This window comes from Lepisosteus platostomus, chromosome 24, assembly GCF_059453375.1.
Source record: "Lepisosteus platostomus isolate fLepPlt1 chromosome 24, fLepPlt1.hap1, whole genome shotgun sequence".
Taxonomy (NCBI): Eukaryota; Metazoa; Chordata; class Actinopteri; order Semionotiformes; family Lepisosteidae; genus Lepisosteus; species Lepisosteus platostomus.
The window spans coordinates 17,715,747-17,734,510 of NC_142634.1; the positions used below are offsets into that span (position 1 = coordinate 17,715,747).

Below are 18,764 nucleotides of genomic sequence, written 5' to 3' on the forward strand. Positions count from 1 at the left end.
TACAACACTCAGATCACAGGAGATTAATTTTTATTAATCTTTATCCTGTCTTTACAAATGGCCACCACTAATTCAAAATTACTTTTAATCAGACTAGCAAATAAGAACTTGCAATTCCAGTAATGGCAGGAGTGGTTTCATAAGTTGCAGTACAATTTATGTTACATTTGATTTAATAAATTTAGTAAAAACGCTAGGCTTGAGAACTTGGCATGAAATGTCCTGGAAGTCATGATTTCAAAAAGTCTTCTATCATGAACAGCTAAAGAGATATTTCAAAACCACACCAGGGCCCTGCCAGAAATCAAGTGTTCTTCCAACAACCTGCAAGTAGCTACTACGCTGAAACATTGGCATCTTCATCTCGGTGCTTTATTGTTATTTACAAACGATGACAAAAACTTCTTAAGGCTTATTTATGAATGTCTGTTACATTTCCGAAGGTAAACACCCACCCTCATCAGTCTTTCACTGCAGTGGCTGTTACAATTCTTATCGCCAACAACAGAAGGGCTTTGTTCAGTGCTCCTGTGACAGAACCCACGCCCAGCACGTCTGCCTCCGGCGGCCTGGACGAGCTTTTGTGCGAAACGAGAAAGCAGAGAGCTGGCAACAGCCAGGCACTAAAATCCAGCTCCTACTTTGTTCCAGCGGGAGCCGTGTTGAGATACTTCAACGTTATTTTCATTGCTGACTAGTACTATAAAGGCAGAAAAAACAATCCTGCTGAGTGAGCAATGAAATAACATGAGGAAGTAAATTAGCAGCGCACATGTGTGATATATTACACAACGTTCTTATGTATCCAACATCATAGGCCTCTCAGTCACTACCAGTCTCTACCATCGCTGACCTGCAACACCCAAAAGCAAAAATCATCTTCAGATTAAGGCTAAGACGTACACAGTTTCCTTTTTAATAATAAGACTATGGAAGTAATTCAGAAGGCAGTGTCCTCACAGGAAAGCTTGATAAGGCTGCAACTCCACCCATCAATTTTACACATTTGAAAACATTTTACAGAAACGTTCATACTCTGTTGGAAACAGTACTATAGGTATTATGATCAATAGGAATACAGTACATTTTAAAAAGAACTACACTGTCATACTGAACATGGGTAAGATGACAAGAATATCTGGTTAAAGGATGCAGAATGAATTGATCATTTTATCCTTTGGCTTAACTCGACACCAGATGGACACTCCCGTGACAGGGACAAACCCCAGGCTGGGTGCAATCAAAGCAGCTTGCTGGCACAGCAGACCGAGGCCTTCTTCCTCAGCAGTCTTTGAACAGCTAGACTCCCATTTCACGTTAAATGCAGAATCTGCTCATTTTATCCCATCCTAGACGGCAGTGGGTATCAGCCCACAGCATGTTACAAAGCACGTTACTCTCGGTGAATAGCCTGAATGTAATCACAGTGAGCTTGTGGCACTGAAAAGCTGACAGCAAGGAACATTCCTTGAGTCTCTCTTCTGCCATACATATTCAAATCAGCTTTTTATCATTTTCTGCAAAGAGTTTTTGAACTGCTACACATTTAAAATAGTGCATCTTCTTCTAAAACACTAACCTGGATCAGTGGCAGTTTATCCTTCTTTACTGATTATATTTATTAATGGGTCAGTGATGAGGAAGAGTTTAGCACAAGGTATGAAAGATCATCTCCACAATGCCTTCTATTTAAAAATGTTAAAAATAAAATACAGTACAGTAAAATAAATAACCACAGTTCTGCTTCAGATATGATCTTTAATCCTCTGTGAACTGTGACAGTCCAGGTCGAAGCCCAGTTGTGTGAATGTTGTAAGAAACGCTGCTCCCATCTCCTGTCTTGCAGTAAAGCAGCTGCTGCTTTCAAGACGTGGGCATCTGGGAACAGCCAGAGGTGGGGATTCACAGGTGCAGGTCAGGTCCTGCGTCAACAGTTCAGTCTCCCCTGCCTGAGGCGCCAGGGTGCCCCGCCAGGGGGCACCGGGCCTGCAGCGGCAGGTCTGTGGGAACTGGAGGAATGGGGCGGGCCTGTCCACCTCAGGTGGTCCGCTGCCGTTTGGTTTCACCCGAATCCTCCGGCTGCTCCTCGGGGGACCGCTTCCCCGGTGAGAGCGCCCCCTGTTGGTCCTGTAACACATCCACAGGGTAGAGGGAGGCCACGGTGGGGGGGGGGCTGTCCATCTTGGCCAGGTGCGTCTCCGGCTCCAGCTGGACCTCCACGATCTCCAGCCCGGCCAGCGCCCCCTCCTCGCCCTCCTGCCCGCTGCCCTGCGGCGAGCCCAGGAAGGAGATGACCCCCTCGCCCTCGGCCTCGCCGTCCTGGGGCAGGCTGAGCTGCAGAGTGGCCCCGTCGCCGCTGGCGGGCAGGGCCGGCACCCCCCGCAGGACTTCCTTCCGCAGGGCAGCCAGCTGGGTCTGCAGCAGCTCACGGTGCTGAGCTTCCAGCGTCTCCACCTGCACACACACACAGCCATGAGCAGCCTGTCTCTCACACACACACACACACACACACACACACACAACCACACACACAGCCATGAGCAGCCTGTCTCTCACACACACACACACACACACACACAACCACACACACAACCACACACACAGCCATGAGCAGCCTGTCTCTCACACACACACACACACACACACACACACACACACACACACACACACACACACACACACACACACCACACACACAGCCATGAGCAGCCTGTCTCTCACACACACACACACACACACACACACACACACACACAACCACACACACAGCCATGAGCAGCCTGTCTCTCACACACACACACACACACACACACACACACAACCACACACACAGCCATGAGCAGCCTGTCTCTCACACACACACACACACACACACAGCCATGAGCAGCCTGTCTCTCTCTCACACCCCACACACACACACACACACAACCACACACACAGCCATGAGCAGCCTGTCTCTCACACCCCACACACACACACAACCACACACACACAACCACACACACAGCCATGAGCAGCCTGTCTCTCACACCCCACACACACACACAACCACACACACACAACCACACACACAGCCATGAGCAGCCTGTCTCTCACACCCCCCCCCCCCCCCCACACACACACACACACACACACACAGCCATGAGCAGCCTGTCTCTCACACCCCCCCCCCCCCCCCACACACACACACACACAGCCATGAGCAGCCTGTCTCTCACACACACACACACACAACCACACACACAGCCATGAGCAGCCTGTCTCTCACACCCCACACACACACACAACCACACACACACAACCACACACACAGCCATGAGCAGCCTGTCTCTCACACCCCACACACACACACAACCACACACACACAACCACACACACAGCCATGAGCAGCCTGTCTCTCACACCCCCCCCCCCCCACACACACACACACACACAGCCATGAGCAGCCTGTCTCTCACACCCCACACACACACACAACCACACACACAGCCATTGCCAGCCTGCCTCTCACACACACACACACACCCCCACACCCCCACACCCCCACAAACAATTCCAAACCCCCATGCACTAAATTTTTCTTTTATTATTTAAAATGTGACTATGTAAAAAAAATTCTTAATTTAGCATAGTCTTCCTTCTTTTCATCAATGTAGCATTATTACAATATCAATTTTCTTAGTAGTCATATGATATGTTAGTTTGGGACACAAATCTGAATTATTTATGATACATGAAAAAAGTCTGATCTCCAAAACCTGCTATGATCCAACTGAGTAAACCCCTCACAAAACAAATACCGTGTTAGAAAGCAGAAAAGCACACTGTGGTTTTCCAACATTGTCTATATCCAGTTCCAATACAGGATAGTCAAAAAACGCATGTAAGCAAGTTTCTTCCACTTATAATAATAAACTATACAGTATCTTCAAGGTGACCGCTGTGTTCATCTATAATGTGCTGTAGCTGCAAACACTACGAAACATTAGAAGTGAACTCAGCCAACATTAATTCACAGCATCTGCACATACATGTACAATTAAATGAGTTTTGGCCCCAACAACTACATCAGGTGATTCCTGGAACAGGAAGCAATTTACTGGTGCTCATTCACTGGAAAGCCTCAAACATATATACATTTTTTATGCCCAATATGGGCATGTGAAAATACATATGCAGTAGGCTGCCACCAAGGCTGCAGAGCTCATGTTCACAATGGCACTGAAAACATTTATTCTGCACCAAAGATTCTGGGCCTCAGGTAAGAAAAGAGGGGGAACAATTCATATCCTTGATATATACATCTAAACGTACAGTTTTCTGCATGTACCATAGGTCCACACACAGTGTGCACTAGTATGTACGAGTGAATGAAAGCAGAGAAAACATCGACAATCTTTGCATGCATACACTACTATGCATACATACGAACCAACACTCAGCAGCATGTGCTCTAAAGATTTCACAGGCCCAGACGTCACTGTGGAGATTTTCACCCTGGTGCAATCTCCACCTCTCGTTCACAATCAGGCACCGGACTCACTAGTTTACTGATCTTCTGTTCTGTGTCCTCCTTGGCCCGGTACAGCTGCAGCTCTTCAAACATCTTGATGTTGGCCTGAACCAGACCAGTCATCTGCAGGGGTGAGGAGATGAGAAATGGGAGGAGAGGGTCAAGGAGGACATGTGGACAATCCTCATGTGATACAGTACAGTCCATCTTACAGCACTGTGGGAGATTCTGTTCTCATCCCACAGCTGTAACCCTGCTTGGCTGAGCACTCTACATTTCTCCCCTTTCCCCTGGTTATTCTTATTGATCTAGATGAACATCTTCAGCTACGCTGCCTGTGCTTGGCATAAAACTTCACCTTCTAATCCGTAGGAAAAAGAATTGCTACTTCCACTAGGAAACATAATCTAAAATGGTTGAAAAGGGGTTATATCATACACAAGATGATTTATTTTTAATTGGATTGTTACCATGTACAGAATCAGGTACTGACTTTGCAATTCGACCGTTGTAAAACTATTAGAAAAGTGACTATCATCAGACTGTTTTTAGACCTTACCAGTAAGATATAACATATCTTATTTATGCATTAATCTTACAGAGTCCAGATGTGAGAAGGGAAATCACAAAAAAAGAATAAACCATTCAATCATGCACTGCCTGTAAAATTTAAACCGATACAGGTAAAACCAGACTGAATTTAAGAAACAAATCTTTTTAAGCCTTTCTAACCCCTTTAATCTACTCTGACAAGAAAACCCATTTCAATCCCTTCGCTCCCACCCCCCTGAGCCCTTGAGGCGCTCCTCTTCAGTAAACATCCTTTTCACCTCCAACTCTCACGGCGTCTCCTCCAGCCTGCAGGGGAACAGGAGAGCCTCCTCCCCTCCCCCACCCCTCCCGCTTACGTGATCTTTCAGCTGCTGGATCTCTGTCCGCAGCTTCTTCTCCATCTCGTCCTTCTCCTGCCTCAGCGCCTGGTTCTGCTGGTGGAGCTCCAGCAGCTGTTTCTCCAGCAGCAGGCCCTGGTCCAGGCTCTCCCCGCCCTACAGCCCGAACCCGGGTCAAACGGAAGCAGAGGAAGATAAAGGACCAAAACCAATCACCATGAAAATAACGATGAAGGGTGGAAGAGGAGCTTTCATAACGGAAATCAATGCTTCTGCAATAAACAAATAAAAACAAATATAAGTTTGTTCTTATGCAGCATTCAAATCTCTATTACACATATAATAGTAGGAAGCTGGAAAACTGCAGCTGAAAACTGCCCTTAGATCCACAGGAAACCACAAGCCCCTACTGTTATCATATTTTAGAAATGCTAGAGAAAATGGCTGTCCGGGCAATGGGGAAAGCAATTTTAAGCAAGAGGTAAAACACTAGACTGGAAGGAACAGAAGACATTTCAGGTTCTTAAAGTTTAAATTCCCAGCTCCACACTTTATAGACAAGTCTCAGTTTTTCTTGTTACAGTTTACTTGCTTGAAATATATAACGGAGCGAAATGAGAGCTTTCTTTCCCGAAGAGAAGGGAGGCTGCCTGGGAGTGAGCAATCTGAGAAGACAAGTGGAGTTTCCTTGAAGTGTGTGCACCATTCCATGTACAAGCAATAGTGGAAAAACAAATGAACCTTTATATGCCAGCAAATATTACTAGTAACACAATATTGCATGATCGCAGCGTGCTGGAACGTTGTGAAATCATACAGAAACGTGTACGTAGACACCGATACAGGAAGTACATGTGAAACACTTACACATGAGAGAAAGACCAGATGTAAAAAAAACTGAACTGAAGTGAAAAGGCACCACTTGCCTGTGCTGCGAAAGAACACAGGCAGGAGACCTGAAATGAATTGCACTCTGTTTCCGTTGGTCTGCAGGATCAGTCAAACATTTAGAACACGAGATCTCTCGGACTCTGTGGTGCCCCGGCTGTCCGGCTGTCAGGCTGTCCCTGTGCTGAAGCCACTAGCGCGACATGCAGTGAAAGAGCAGGGGCACCGCGAGGAGCCACTCGGACTCTGCTCGAGGGGGGGGGCATGCAGCCCTGTCTTCTGTTCGCCACATTGCAGTGTCTCTTCCTTCTGCTGCAGGCAGCCGCCCCCCCATCCTTCTCCGAAACAGGAAGTGCAATCCAGTAATTAAAATGCTGCTGACTCACCTCCTGCTGCGAGAGCCGTGTTAGCCCAAGGTGACTGGCATCACCTCCCTCTCCCGTTCAAACAACCACTGGAGTTAAATATATCCCAGCAGCCCTGGCAGCCCTCGAGACTCCATGGCGCAAGAAATCGAGTGCGACCCGCTTTGAGCCTAGACTAAACTGTGCTCTGGCATCACATTTTACAGCAATATGGTAAACTGTTGCTACGAATGTGGTGCTCAGATAAATGTGGTGGATTTCTGACACTTAGTCTTGATTTGTTCCAACTTTTAAACACCTGAGTGTTTCTACAGTACTGGAAGCCTGAGGCAAAGACTCTAAAATGGTTCAGCAGTGTCTCGCTGTCTTTTCATTCCATCATCAAAGACTGACAGTCTGAGACTCAGCAGACGCCCTCATCTAACAGTCTTTACTGGATTGCTGAGGGTGTTACAGTGCTGTACTCTCCTCCGGGTAAGAAAATTAAATGTCGTCTATCCTACGGAGAAAGCTCATCTGCAGGCTTTATTGTTTTCCGGATAAACACACAAAAAAATAAAATCGTGTTTGTGTCTGTATTTTCAACAAAGCCACAGGTGCATTTTGGAGCCCAGAAAGCAGTCATCCTGATTAAACAGACAGGACGAGCTGGCGCCAAAGGACACAATACAGCACGAAAGCACTGCAAAAATGTTTAAATCAACTACAAGATAATGTTTTTTTATTTCTGGTTTCATATTATGCACCACAATCTGCCTTTGTATTTTTAGGTTCAGAATTATTCACCCATCCAGTTTCTAACTGCCCTATCCCAGCAAGCAACGGGTGCGAGGCAGGCACGCCAGCCCATCACAGGGCACACATATCTACAAACACACACCAGGGCAACCGGCACGTCTCGGAGGTGTGGGAGGAAACTGGAGCGCTTAGAGGAAATTGAGGTGAACACAGGGAGACCATGCACACTCCACACAGGGCTCCAGCACCACGAGCCAGCAACACTCACCACCTTGACACCCAGGTTACAAATTATTATGACCGAGACATGTCTCCTTCAAAACAAATCAAGCTTGTGGTGCAGAGACATGTTAAATTGTGGATGATTTATATTTTATTCATTTTTTATGATGCACTGGCTCAGTTCCCAGTCTCAGCTCCCCGGCAGCCACTCCCTTGCCGACTCAGTAGAGATGTGAGCGCGCTCCAGCACCCCCCTGCAGAGCCATGGTGCACGCTCAACACAATGACACACAGCCCAGGCTGGAGGAGCAGCCTGTCTGTCCCTCAGGCCTGCAGGCCTCTGAAAGTAGCAGGAGCTGTAGTTTTGCCAAGAGGGCCCCGTGCAATTAATCCTAGCCCTGCCTGGCAGCACTCAGCCAACAGCCAACAGCCAACAGCCCAGCTCACTGTCTGCTACTGGCATGGCACAGGCTCAAACATATCTCTCTAGGCATTTTTTCAGAATCAAACTTCCACAGCTCACAAATCCAGCTCACAAATCCATGGTCAGCTTTGCTGTGCGTCCCATCAGCCCCAAAGGCAGACCGGAGTTGAAAGGAAACCAGGCCCGCAGAACGGCTGAGGCTCGTCTGAGCACAGGGTTCGAGCCCGGGTCACGTCACTAGCCGACTGTGACTGGGATTACCCACGCAGGGCTCCCTCAGCCCTGGTGACCCCTGCAGCCTCCCAGTCACCTGGTGAGCATGCGGGGCTGTGGGGGAGGGACGTGTGGGGCCACACAGCTTGCAAACACAGGCCTCTCCACTGCAGGCCAACAAACACGCAACTGACGACACAGAATCGAGTGGGTATAACAAAAATAATCGGCAAATCGAAATTTTAAAAAAGCTGGAGCTGCAAACCTGACCAGGAAGGAGAAATTCTGTTGCATACGGACAGTAGCGCCCCGGAGGTGGTACCTGTTCTGTGACCATGCTGGCCGTTTCTTCATAGACCAGGTTGCCAGTCTCTCCGTCGGGGTCCATGAGGACCAGAGTCTGTCTGCCCGTGGCCTGTGGGGAGGGCCCCACTGTCTCCTCCGCTCCCACTGCAATGCCATTGCTCACACTGCTGTCCTTTAAAGAGGCAGAGACCACAGACGGCCACGTCGGTTCATTCAGTCAGGAGACCCACACCCATTGATGCTGAGGAGCACAGCTTAGATGTATAAATGTATAATAACATCTCACACTGCACAAACTGCGCCTGCGTGAGTCTCCAAAATCAGAAACTCAAAGCAGAAGGAAGTTAAAGACCTCTAGCTTCAGACTGCTGCTAGGCCACAGTTCATGTAAGGGTGCAAACAAGGCTATCAAATTTGAACCATTGCACACACGTGTCCTCTTATTTAAACAGAAAGAAAAAAAAACAATTTTTCAACAAGGACACATTTCCCTTTAATCTTTTGGAAATATCTTTAATCTAGGCTAGATCAATTACAGCATGCATGCGATGCTTGAGTTTTGCACTGCATTAACGGTACATTTATATATGACTGTATATCATGTAGTGGATGTAACCTTTCAGCAGGATGATAATTGGTTCTGTACTGCGCTAAAGTATAAATCTCATGTGCACCATCGTTCTCGCGTTAACGAGGTGCATTTGGCCGGTGAGCAGGCCAGGACATTTTTGACACCCAGTTCCTGACCCTGGCGCCACAGCAGGCCCCTGGCGTACCTTGGGCACCTCGGTGAGGAGAGTCTCCGTGCCTGCGGCCGTGGCAATAACAGTCTGTGCCAGAATGGAGCCGATGGTGCTGTAGTCCCCATTCGAGCCAGCCGTGACGGGCAGTCCGCTGTAGGCCTTGGGATGTGCCTCCGCACTCTGCTCATAATACTGCCGGCTGTTAACCTCCTGGGAACAGACAGACCACAGGAGCCCAGAGCCCCCGTCAGCTGCTACCCACAGCCACAGGGCCAGCTGCGCCCTGGAACCCCAGCGGCCTCATCAAGGTCACGTTTGCAATCAAAGGCTAAACACCCAAACTGGAAACACGTTAGCAACACGCCTGGGACCATCTCACTGTCAGTGTGCATCACGAATACTGTCAGGCACTCAGGACTCACAGCATTATTTGTTTTGTTACACTTTGGGGTAAAGTTACAATACTACTTAAAAGTCACTCACCAGGAACATTAAAGTTCACCATTAACGGACACCACATTAACAATTCAAGTTATACACTGATTGTTAGATGAATACCATAATCCCACAGCCTAAACCGAAAGTGTCTGAAATTCCTTCCTCCCACACAAAATTAAATACGACAGACACGTAAAGTTCCTCTGTGTTAAAATGCTACATCAAATGCTGACTCAAATGGTGAATCAAGACTTTTTTTCTGAAATAGATAAGGCATCAATTGAGCAGTCCTTAACTTGCCAAAATAGCCAACAAAACACTATCGTAAGCACATAAAATGTGATCATTTAAAAAAACAAAAGTTTTTTTTTTTTTGCTCAAAGCAAAACTAACAAAGACACTATTCATGCCCACAAACCCAATGGTATCGATACCCAGTCCCATAAATGTAGCAGGGGAGGACAGCTGTCTATCAGGAAAGTGCTGAGCTTTGCCTTTATACCTCTGAGCCAGGCAGGTGGATCTCAAGAAAGACACATCTGCAACTACTGTTTTACAAACACAACTCATAGTTTACACACTCCTGGCTGCCTTCAGCAATAATATTAGGTAATTATGAAATGGATTTTTTTCATTACATTCTCATCAAATCTGTTACAGTTTGAGACTTGGCAAGAGCCCTGAGAACCAGCAGCCCTGCTTCGATCTGATGAGCTTTAGACATGCTAGAAGCCCCATAGTGCCTCTCTGGTGCAGAAGTGCCAAATGAAGGAGCATCAGGTGCCCTCGCTGACATCACCGCAAACCGCAGACATCAGGTGTAACAGCAGCACCTGCAATTCTCCCAAGAGCAACAGACCCCTGGCCAACTAGCACCCACCCTGTTTCACCCCTGGGAATCTAGGTCATGAGGCTCATGATGTGACCCAGGTTCGAACCCTTGTTTGAGACCCACGGGACTCAAGCGGTGCTCGGCGCAAACACTCTTCGGGCTCTACCTGTACTAAAGCTGAGCTCCTGTTCACAGTTCGGCCCCCCGGGACCCGATACCTGGGTGATCTGAATCTGGAAGGTGGTGTGCGGGTTGCGGAAGTGGGTCTTGTAATGCTTGACGGCCTCGTCGCGGCGGTTGAAGCCGTTTCGGCAGCGGTAGCAGTGCCAGTGGGCCCCTTTGAACTTCTTCTCCCCTTTGATGGTCCCCACGATCTCACAGTGATTGCAGCAGCGCAGCACCTTCAAGCCTGAGGACCAGAGCAGAGGGCAGAGGCAGTTCATGACACAGCTCGGCGGCAGACTGACAAGGCCCTGCCGTCCGTATGGCCTGGTTATTGGAGCCAGACCATGCTGGACCAACGTGACCAGAAAGACACACAAGTGTTTAATAATTAAGAATGGACTGCAGAGGACAACAAACAGGCCTAAATGTATCTGGCAGATCAGACAATGAAAACAGAGAGATGAAATACAGTATAGAGCTGTAAAAGTGGCTTTCTACCAAGTGTTGATCCAAGGGTGAGAGATTTCTAGAAAGGCACTTTATGCCATCTTCTTTTCTGTAAGCAATGATTCTTCTTTGAATTCCATTTCCTTTCAACACAACTCACCCAGCAGGCACCTCTGCTCGTAGCTGGACAGGCTCTGACTGAGCTTTATCAAAGGGCACCAAAGAAAGTTTGCTTTTCTCTCAAATACCTTAGAGGAAACTAAACATAAGCTACTTTTATGCTATTTTCAAGCTGGCAAGGCAAAAAAAAGCACTCAAGCTAGAAAGAGTAGAGAACCGTAAAGAACATAAAAAGCAAGAAGACGCAACAAGGAAGAGGTGACATAAGAGGAAAAGTGGCAGTTATATAAGTGGTTCCTTTGAGTCCCGTCTCGTGCCTTTCTAACTGCCTCTGCGGTCTCCTTCCTCCGGTCAGCTGCAGTGTCTGAAGCTCCGTGATCACAGCTGATCAATACCTGGGCTCGCTCATTTCCGCAGAGGTCAACTGGCAAAGGAGACCCGGGCCAACTGTACAGAATCAACCAAGTGAGGTCACTTTCTGACAGATCAGCAGACAGACCTACATGACTGTTTCACAATGTTATCAAAACGTTTCAATGTGTTTGGTCCCAGGTATTTACCAATGCAAGCTGAATGGTTAAGTGGGTTTCAAAATTTCGTTTATGCACATTTCACAGTTCAGCCACACAGCACGAAATTCTCTTTCCTCGGCAGGAAAATGATACCCATAGGACTGACAGTTTGCATAGATGCAAACACAGGCCCTTAATCACTTCCTCTGGGTTTGCATGAGTGCATCGCTTTGAAAAACACGACCCTGCTGACTTTAAGTTTGCAGCAGAATTGTCCCTATGCAATTTCACACTTTGAATAAAAATAACTTTCACTAATCCAATCAGATAGGTTTCCTTATTATATGACCAAATATATTTCCTACAAGGTTTCATGAACTAGTACAGCGTTCTGACTTTCTATTGGAAAATGCAATTCTAATCTCTCACACTAGGGAAGAAGAGGAAATTTACACAGCTACTGTACATGCATCCCCTCAACGTGACAACACCTGCATTTTTTACAATTACAGTCACCCAGACTACGCAAAAATAAAGGTCTTCCAAAAATCAGATGGCAAATTTGAGTCCACTAAACAACAAACCAAGCAGTCTAAGGAGAAACTCTTTCCCCTTTTCATTATCCCACAATTAGGCTGGCACTGCAGTAGAAAATAGTTACAGAGTGCATTTTCTTTATCAAAACTAGACAAATACAACATTTTAACTTTCCTTCAGAAGATAAACAAAATCCTTCTAAATATAACAGTTCAACCAACATTTACTGAAGGTGTCAAAATCAACAAGTATAAAAAACAAAGTTCCTTAGCGTGAGTGCAGGCAACACAGGGAGAACATGCAAACTCAATACAGACAGCACCCCTGGAACTGTGGCCAGGGCCCCAGTGCTGTGAGGCGGCAATGCTGAGCACTGCACCCCCATGCCGCCCCCATCAAGTAAAATAGAACACAAAGTGGGGATCAAGAGTAGCAGAAGAAACACATTTGTCATTTGCTACTACACATCCATCTGAACCATGATTATTCATTGTGACACAAACCAATAACAACTACATAAACATTATTCCCACCAGCTTTTCACTGGTCTAAAAAATGAAACGCAAAATATCCATCAGTTTTCAGTAATTCCCTCCCATCAGGACGTACGAGTACAAGACCTGATCAACAGAGGACATGACACAGGGATGAAAACAACACCTCAACCACCCTCGAGAATACCAGAGCAGGGCAGCTAATAGGAACCAAACTGTTTGGCAGCTTGATTTTAGATGGTACAAGATCTTGAGGTTACACTGGATGAGCAGAAAAGCAATATCCTCACAGCTTCACAGGCTGAGATACTTTAAAAATCTTCTAATACCCAGCACCTTGTGTCGGTTTACAGGAGAGGCTCAGGCTTGTAAAAACTCAAGGCAATCAATTTGCTGCGCAAAGGGAGTCTGACGTTTCCTTGCACGCTCTGTGACGGCAGAGCACACGCACTCGCACACACGGCAAGACGCAGCGCCAACAGCCCCCTTGTCGAGGCCCTACGGAACGGGGGGCGAAGTACCTGCGAAGTCGATGCCTTTGTCCACGTGCTTGACTCGGTAGTGCGCCCGCAGGATGACGGGGTCCTGGTAGGCCTCAGCGATGCTGCAGAAGGGGCAGTGCATGTGGGAGCCCTTGGCCCGGGCTGTGCACTTCTCATCCTGGCACAGGACCGGGTTGTAGCTGTGCTCCGTGCCCTTGATCCTCACAGAGGGGTGCGCCTAGGATGTGCAGAACAGTACTGTTACAATTGCCTGCAACGCAGGAGAAACAATGGGGTTTAAAACAGCCCGCACGCTGTTCTTGTACTCGTCTCGCTTTTATCATTCAACATGTCTGGAGCAGCCAGTCGACTGAATGGGACCTCCCAGCAGCAGGCAGTGCACGGCTGCACAAGAGCTTCCCTGACCGGCTTGTCCCCAGTTGCCCGTCCTGCTGAAAGCTGGAGGAACCGGCCGAAGGTCCACCAATCTCACAGACCACTGCCCTGAGCCGAAAGCCCTCCTGCCAGACGAATGGAACGGGACTGGGCTGCAGTCCGCCTTGTTCAGGCCCACTCAGTCGCTGGGAGATGTTCCTAATTTTATGGCCTTGCGCTATTCATTCAGAGGCCTCTGCACAACGCCTGCATTCGAGGCTGTAACACAGCACGTTCTGCAGTTTGACGTATGGAAGAGCAGGCGAGAATTTGGTTCCAATAGGTATGTCTGCTCCATAGAGACGTGTGTTTAAAGCGATCAGACCTAATGAAGCAATACGTAAAATTAAGAAATCCAAACAATGAAGATAAAACGAAAAATGAAAATGGTCTGGAACAGGTTTATGTGGGGAATATACTGTACAATGTAAATCCTAATACAATCTGTTAAATATCTACTGAACCTTAATTTAGCACAAATTATTTGATTAAGCACAATTAGGGTACACTGAAAATGATTATATAATTACATTACATATTTATCATGAAGACATTAAGGGTGGATGATAAACTAAAAAATGTTCCTCATATTATTTTAACCTGTTAAAAATATACATTAAAATAATGTGTCATTTAGATCATGTTTTACTTTCACCTCTGTCACATTTTTGCAACTGGGTGTGTGTTGCTTGCATGATATGATATTTTAACTCACAGAAATATTTTATTGGTAAAAAGCAAAATACAATACAATTCATATCACAGTATTTTACAATCTTTGCAATTTTTGGCCTTTGTGTAATTGCTAAGTTCTGTTAACAACAAGTCTTAACCAAAATAAAGGAATGTATTGATCAGAATGTTTATAGATTATAAAAAAGCTACATAGAACAGATTGTAATCTCTTTAGCCTTTATCGCAATACTTATTTTCCCAAACAATATCACTGTTAAAAAGTCATGTTGTGATACATGTTATACATAACTATCATCCAACCCTAGAAGACATGCTTCTTCTCTAGAAGCATCACATAACACAGAGCACTGATAAGAGCAACGACTACTGTACACCACCTCTACAGATTCAGAGCCATGGGAACTGACTACTGACAACAAAGAAATGCGCGCTGTTCCCTGATGAAACCCTACTTATCCATAACCGTTTGAAAACTACCCAGATGCAGGCAAGATTCAAAGGAAATGAAGGGAAAATCTTCCAGCGGTACGGTGCAGGAAACAGCTCCTGACGCAAGGCTGGGAAGCACTGACAGCAGCTCTTCCCGGCGAGTGCACGCTCAGGCCGAGGCTGGCGCTGCGACAAGGACAGCGGGGCGAGGGTCAGGCTGGAGCCCGCCCGGAGCGCTGCGGCAGGCTCGGACAACACCGGGGATAACAGGGAGTGACGGGGCGTGAAGCTCCCGAGAGGAACACCCAGCGCACAGCTCATCCGGCTCCTGCTGCGCAAACGAGGGGGAGGGAATCAATACTGCCCCCTCCCGCACTCACGATCCAGCCCTGACCCCTTGCCACCTCTCTGCCAGACTGCAGCCTCCGACGAGGGGCTGGGAAACAGCAGGAACTCGGTGAGCCAGTCTCGGGAAACAAGGACACTCTCCTCTGCAGAGGGAATCGACACGAAGCCAGTGCAACTTCTCACAACCAGCATGGGACCACCCAGTACAAACCCAGCACAGAATTTTAATAGCTAGGACTTTATAAAAAGTGAAACTATTTTTTTCCTTCAGATAATAAAAAGATAGAAATTTCCCTATAGTTCTGAAGATGTCGCATTTCCTTGCGGCTGGACAGATTGAGTCATGAGCTTCTTTCACATTCTTTCTGAGAACAGAGCTTAAATGAGCAAATTCCCTTCGTCTATAAAACAAGCCTAATACAATTAGTATGTTTTACCACATAACCCTACAAGGCAGTTCTCAGCAGCAGCAGCATCTGCACTTTTCTACACTGAGCTTAAAGCCTCAAATGAAGACATCAAGCAGACAGACATTTTCTGCAAAGAAAAAAAAACCTGCCTGACTGAGATGCAATCCATCAACAAATGGAAAATAAATATCCTGCAGCCTTTCCTGCTCACAGCAGCATTAAAACTCAGAAGGGCTCTGTCTGCTTCCTCGTCAGCTGCCAGTCTCAGGGGGCTACTCTCTCTTGCAACAGTACTGCAGTGTCCTTTTGGGCGCATCAGCAGAACAGCATGGAAAGCACACCAACACGCAGCGCACTCACAGCCCCTGAACCGAGCACAGCGACACCGACACGGCACTCAGAGCGGCCCCCGTCATCACCGGTCACCACTGAAGCCGCCAGAAAAACAAGTACAGTCTTTGTTTAATGAAATCTTAATTAGCACCAAAACCCTGTCATTATACAAGATTGTATACAAAATATAATGAGTATGACAAACTACATAGAACATTTTCAGTCATGATGCTGGCTCAGAACTCTCTATCCCCTAATGCCGTAATTTCCACTGGATCAATGGTTACTATTATGGCTTTTTTTCAATAATGCAGTGTCTTTCAGGAACACAACTATCTCGTTATTAGGGAAATAGATATACCCATGGCAGAACGCTTTCACCACCTGAGGTGAAGATATTTCACCCCAATGACACAAGAAACGCAATCGGAGATCTGATTTCTAATGATTACTGCTCTGGAAGCACCACAATTCCAGTTTCCCACAAATACCTGGCATGTGGGTGAATTCCTGGCAAACCCAATTAGCCTGGAAGGAAACACTATTACCGCTCTGAACTGGACTGGGCTCCTCCAGTTCGTATCTCCAGGGCCTGCACAAAGCATCATTTTGGAAGGCACCAGCTAAAAACAGTTTGGCAGTTTTGTGAGTGTTTGACCTGCACAGTCATCCTTCAAAATTTCAGTCAGACATTAGAGAAAAAAAACTTCAACTAGTAAGTAGTGAAACTGTGTGAAATGTCAAGAACATCTAAAAGAGAAACCAATCTCCAAAAACTCCAGAAGTTTCAATATATAAAGGTTAACAGCAGCAGTATTTTACATATTTCTTACACTGCTGCATATTGCTTATTCGGGAATCAAAAACACAGACCTATCGACCACCAAATAAGATTTACCAAAGCTGAATAAGCTAACTAGAAGGGGATTTGAAGAAATGCGTCCACCTCAGTATGGACTTGTCTGTAGGTACCAACAACCAGGCTTGTTTTCATGATCTTTACATTTCTAACTAAGAAGATATGTTGCTAGACGAATTAGTCAGGACAGGCGTATGTTCCGAAAAGGAGAAGCCCAGACTCTTTACAACATTCAGATTAGGAGGGAATTTAAACACCGGGTCCCGCAGAGACGCAGTCCTGCGCGTTTTCATTCTAACAACACAACTCCTAACGATCAAACCACTGGCTCGACTGCAGCCTTTCAAACACGTTGCCAGCTCTGTAGGTGCTGCGGATTTATAGAGAGCTATAACACCTGCAGGAAGGAAGCCAGCCAGGGCTGGAGCTGGGAGCCGGGCAGGGATAGACTGTACTGCGTTTCTGCTAGGCTGTCCAACCAGGAAGACTGCATCTGAAACAAGAGGGGATGTCAAAGCGCCTGACAGACTTGTTACAGCTGAATCTTCGGATACTGGGCCCAGCATGGTCGGAGCTGGGTGTTTAAGGGTGTCGAAGTGGCGCAGACTCGGGGAGAAACAGAGTGACAAGTGAGAGCCTGTTTCCTCACACTTAGTCCACTGAAAAGAAACACGAAGTTCAGGCCGAACCACAGCCCAGCTCCTGTGCTCCCCCTACGCGTCTGTCTCGAATGACTGTGCTAAATAGAAGTGGGTGTGTACTACTGCAAACAGAAACATAAATTTACATTTCTGATCGGGCAGAGCAGTTATATTCTGACACCAAAACGCAACTAGAAAAAAAAAATGATATCCACGAAGAATGCATCAGTACGTCTCAACGGTGGGAATAAAATATCGTAACGCTAAATAATCGCGCCTCATCCTCACAGAGCTCACGTTAAAAAGTCAAATATTTCTACGGAACACCTATTAACACTGTGGTAGCAACGGATAAAATACATTGCACACAGCAGCTCTGCCCAATCTCTCAAGAAGCTACAGCAGTGAAAAGCAGTCCAAATCAACACACAAGATATTTTAAAGTGCACTTTTCTTGCCGGTTTTTTTTTTTTTTGGCATGACTTCATAACTGCAGTTTTAATTGCCGAACACGCACATACACTTGCGCTTTTTCGCGTCGGTGTCCCAAGTGCAGCTCCCGGTACGCGTTTCGCGTTGAACAATAACACGTCGTGAGAAACAGCGCCCCCTGCCGGGCCGAGCGCGAACTGCGCCGCCTGCATGAGCCTCCCGCTACAGAGCGGCTGTCCCCTCTTTCGCTTCGCCAGGGTCCATGTTTGACTTTCCAGAAATTCCGCTAAAAAACCGTCTTTTCACTTTTCGGCCATCGCGCTCTCTCCTTCATGCAGGGACTCACGGGTGCATTTTAGGCGTTGCGCTTTAAAATGTTGCGGACTTTCGGGAGAAACAGCTGGTGCCACCCCCGCTTTTTGCTCTTTTAAAGCTTGGAAAACGTAAACCACCAAAAGGCCTTGCTTGGTTACAGAAGTAAACATTAGAACGAGCCGGGGCCCCGGAAACGGCTCCGCAGAAACTTTGAGCTGCTCCCTCGCGTACTTACGATAAAAGCTGCCATTTCCCCGAAGAGGCGTTACAACCGAGTCCCGTGTCCGGCTTCTAGCGGCTTTTTCTCGGTTTAAACCAGCGGAACATAGCGCCTGCAGGGTCCGGGCTCTGCGCTGTTCGTCATCGGTGGCTGCACACACAGACTTGCGCCACTTGCGCAGACGGGCTCCGTAAGCTACGACAGTGACGTACAGCGCTGGCGGAGCCGGGAGCGCAGTGACGCTGCACGGCTGTCTGTGCGGCTTCCCTAATCAACGAAGGAGTACTCGCCAGACCCTCCGGCCCTTGTGTGGGATT

The 18,764-nt window shown here is 47.1% G+C and overlaps 1 protein-coding gene across 2 annotated transcripts; it reads right to left on the minus strand.

Moving 5' to 3' along the window:
- Positions 1–350: 350 nt before the first annotated feature.
- Positions 351–18,638, minus strand: LOC148641824 (uncharacterized). Of its 2 annotated transcripts, XM_088618801.1 has the most exons (9): positions 18,463–18,638; positions 17,237–17,332; positions 13,369–13,567; positions 10,791–10,981; positions 9,336–9,512; positions 8,576–8,731; positions 5,422–5,559; positions 4,544–4,636; positions 351–2,454 (listed from the first exon to the last, which is right to left on the minus strand). In XM_088618801.1, exons 1-9 carry the CDS (start codon positions 18,475–18,477, stop codon positions 2,038–2,040), a joined length of 1,482 nt encoding a protein of 493 aa, XP_088474927.1. In that variant the 5' UTR covers positions 18,478–18,638; the 3' UTR covers positions 351–2,037. The 2 variants fall into 2 exon arrangements, with proteins under 2 accessions (XP_088474927.1, XP_088474928.1); XM_088618802.1 differs by lacking the exon at positions 17,237–17,332 and having other exon boundaries at positions 18,463–18,636.
- Between the last annotated feature and the right edge of the window lie 126 nt (positions 18,639–18,764).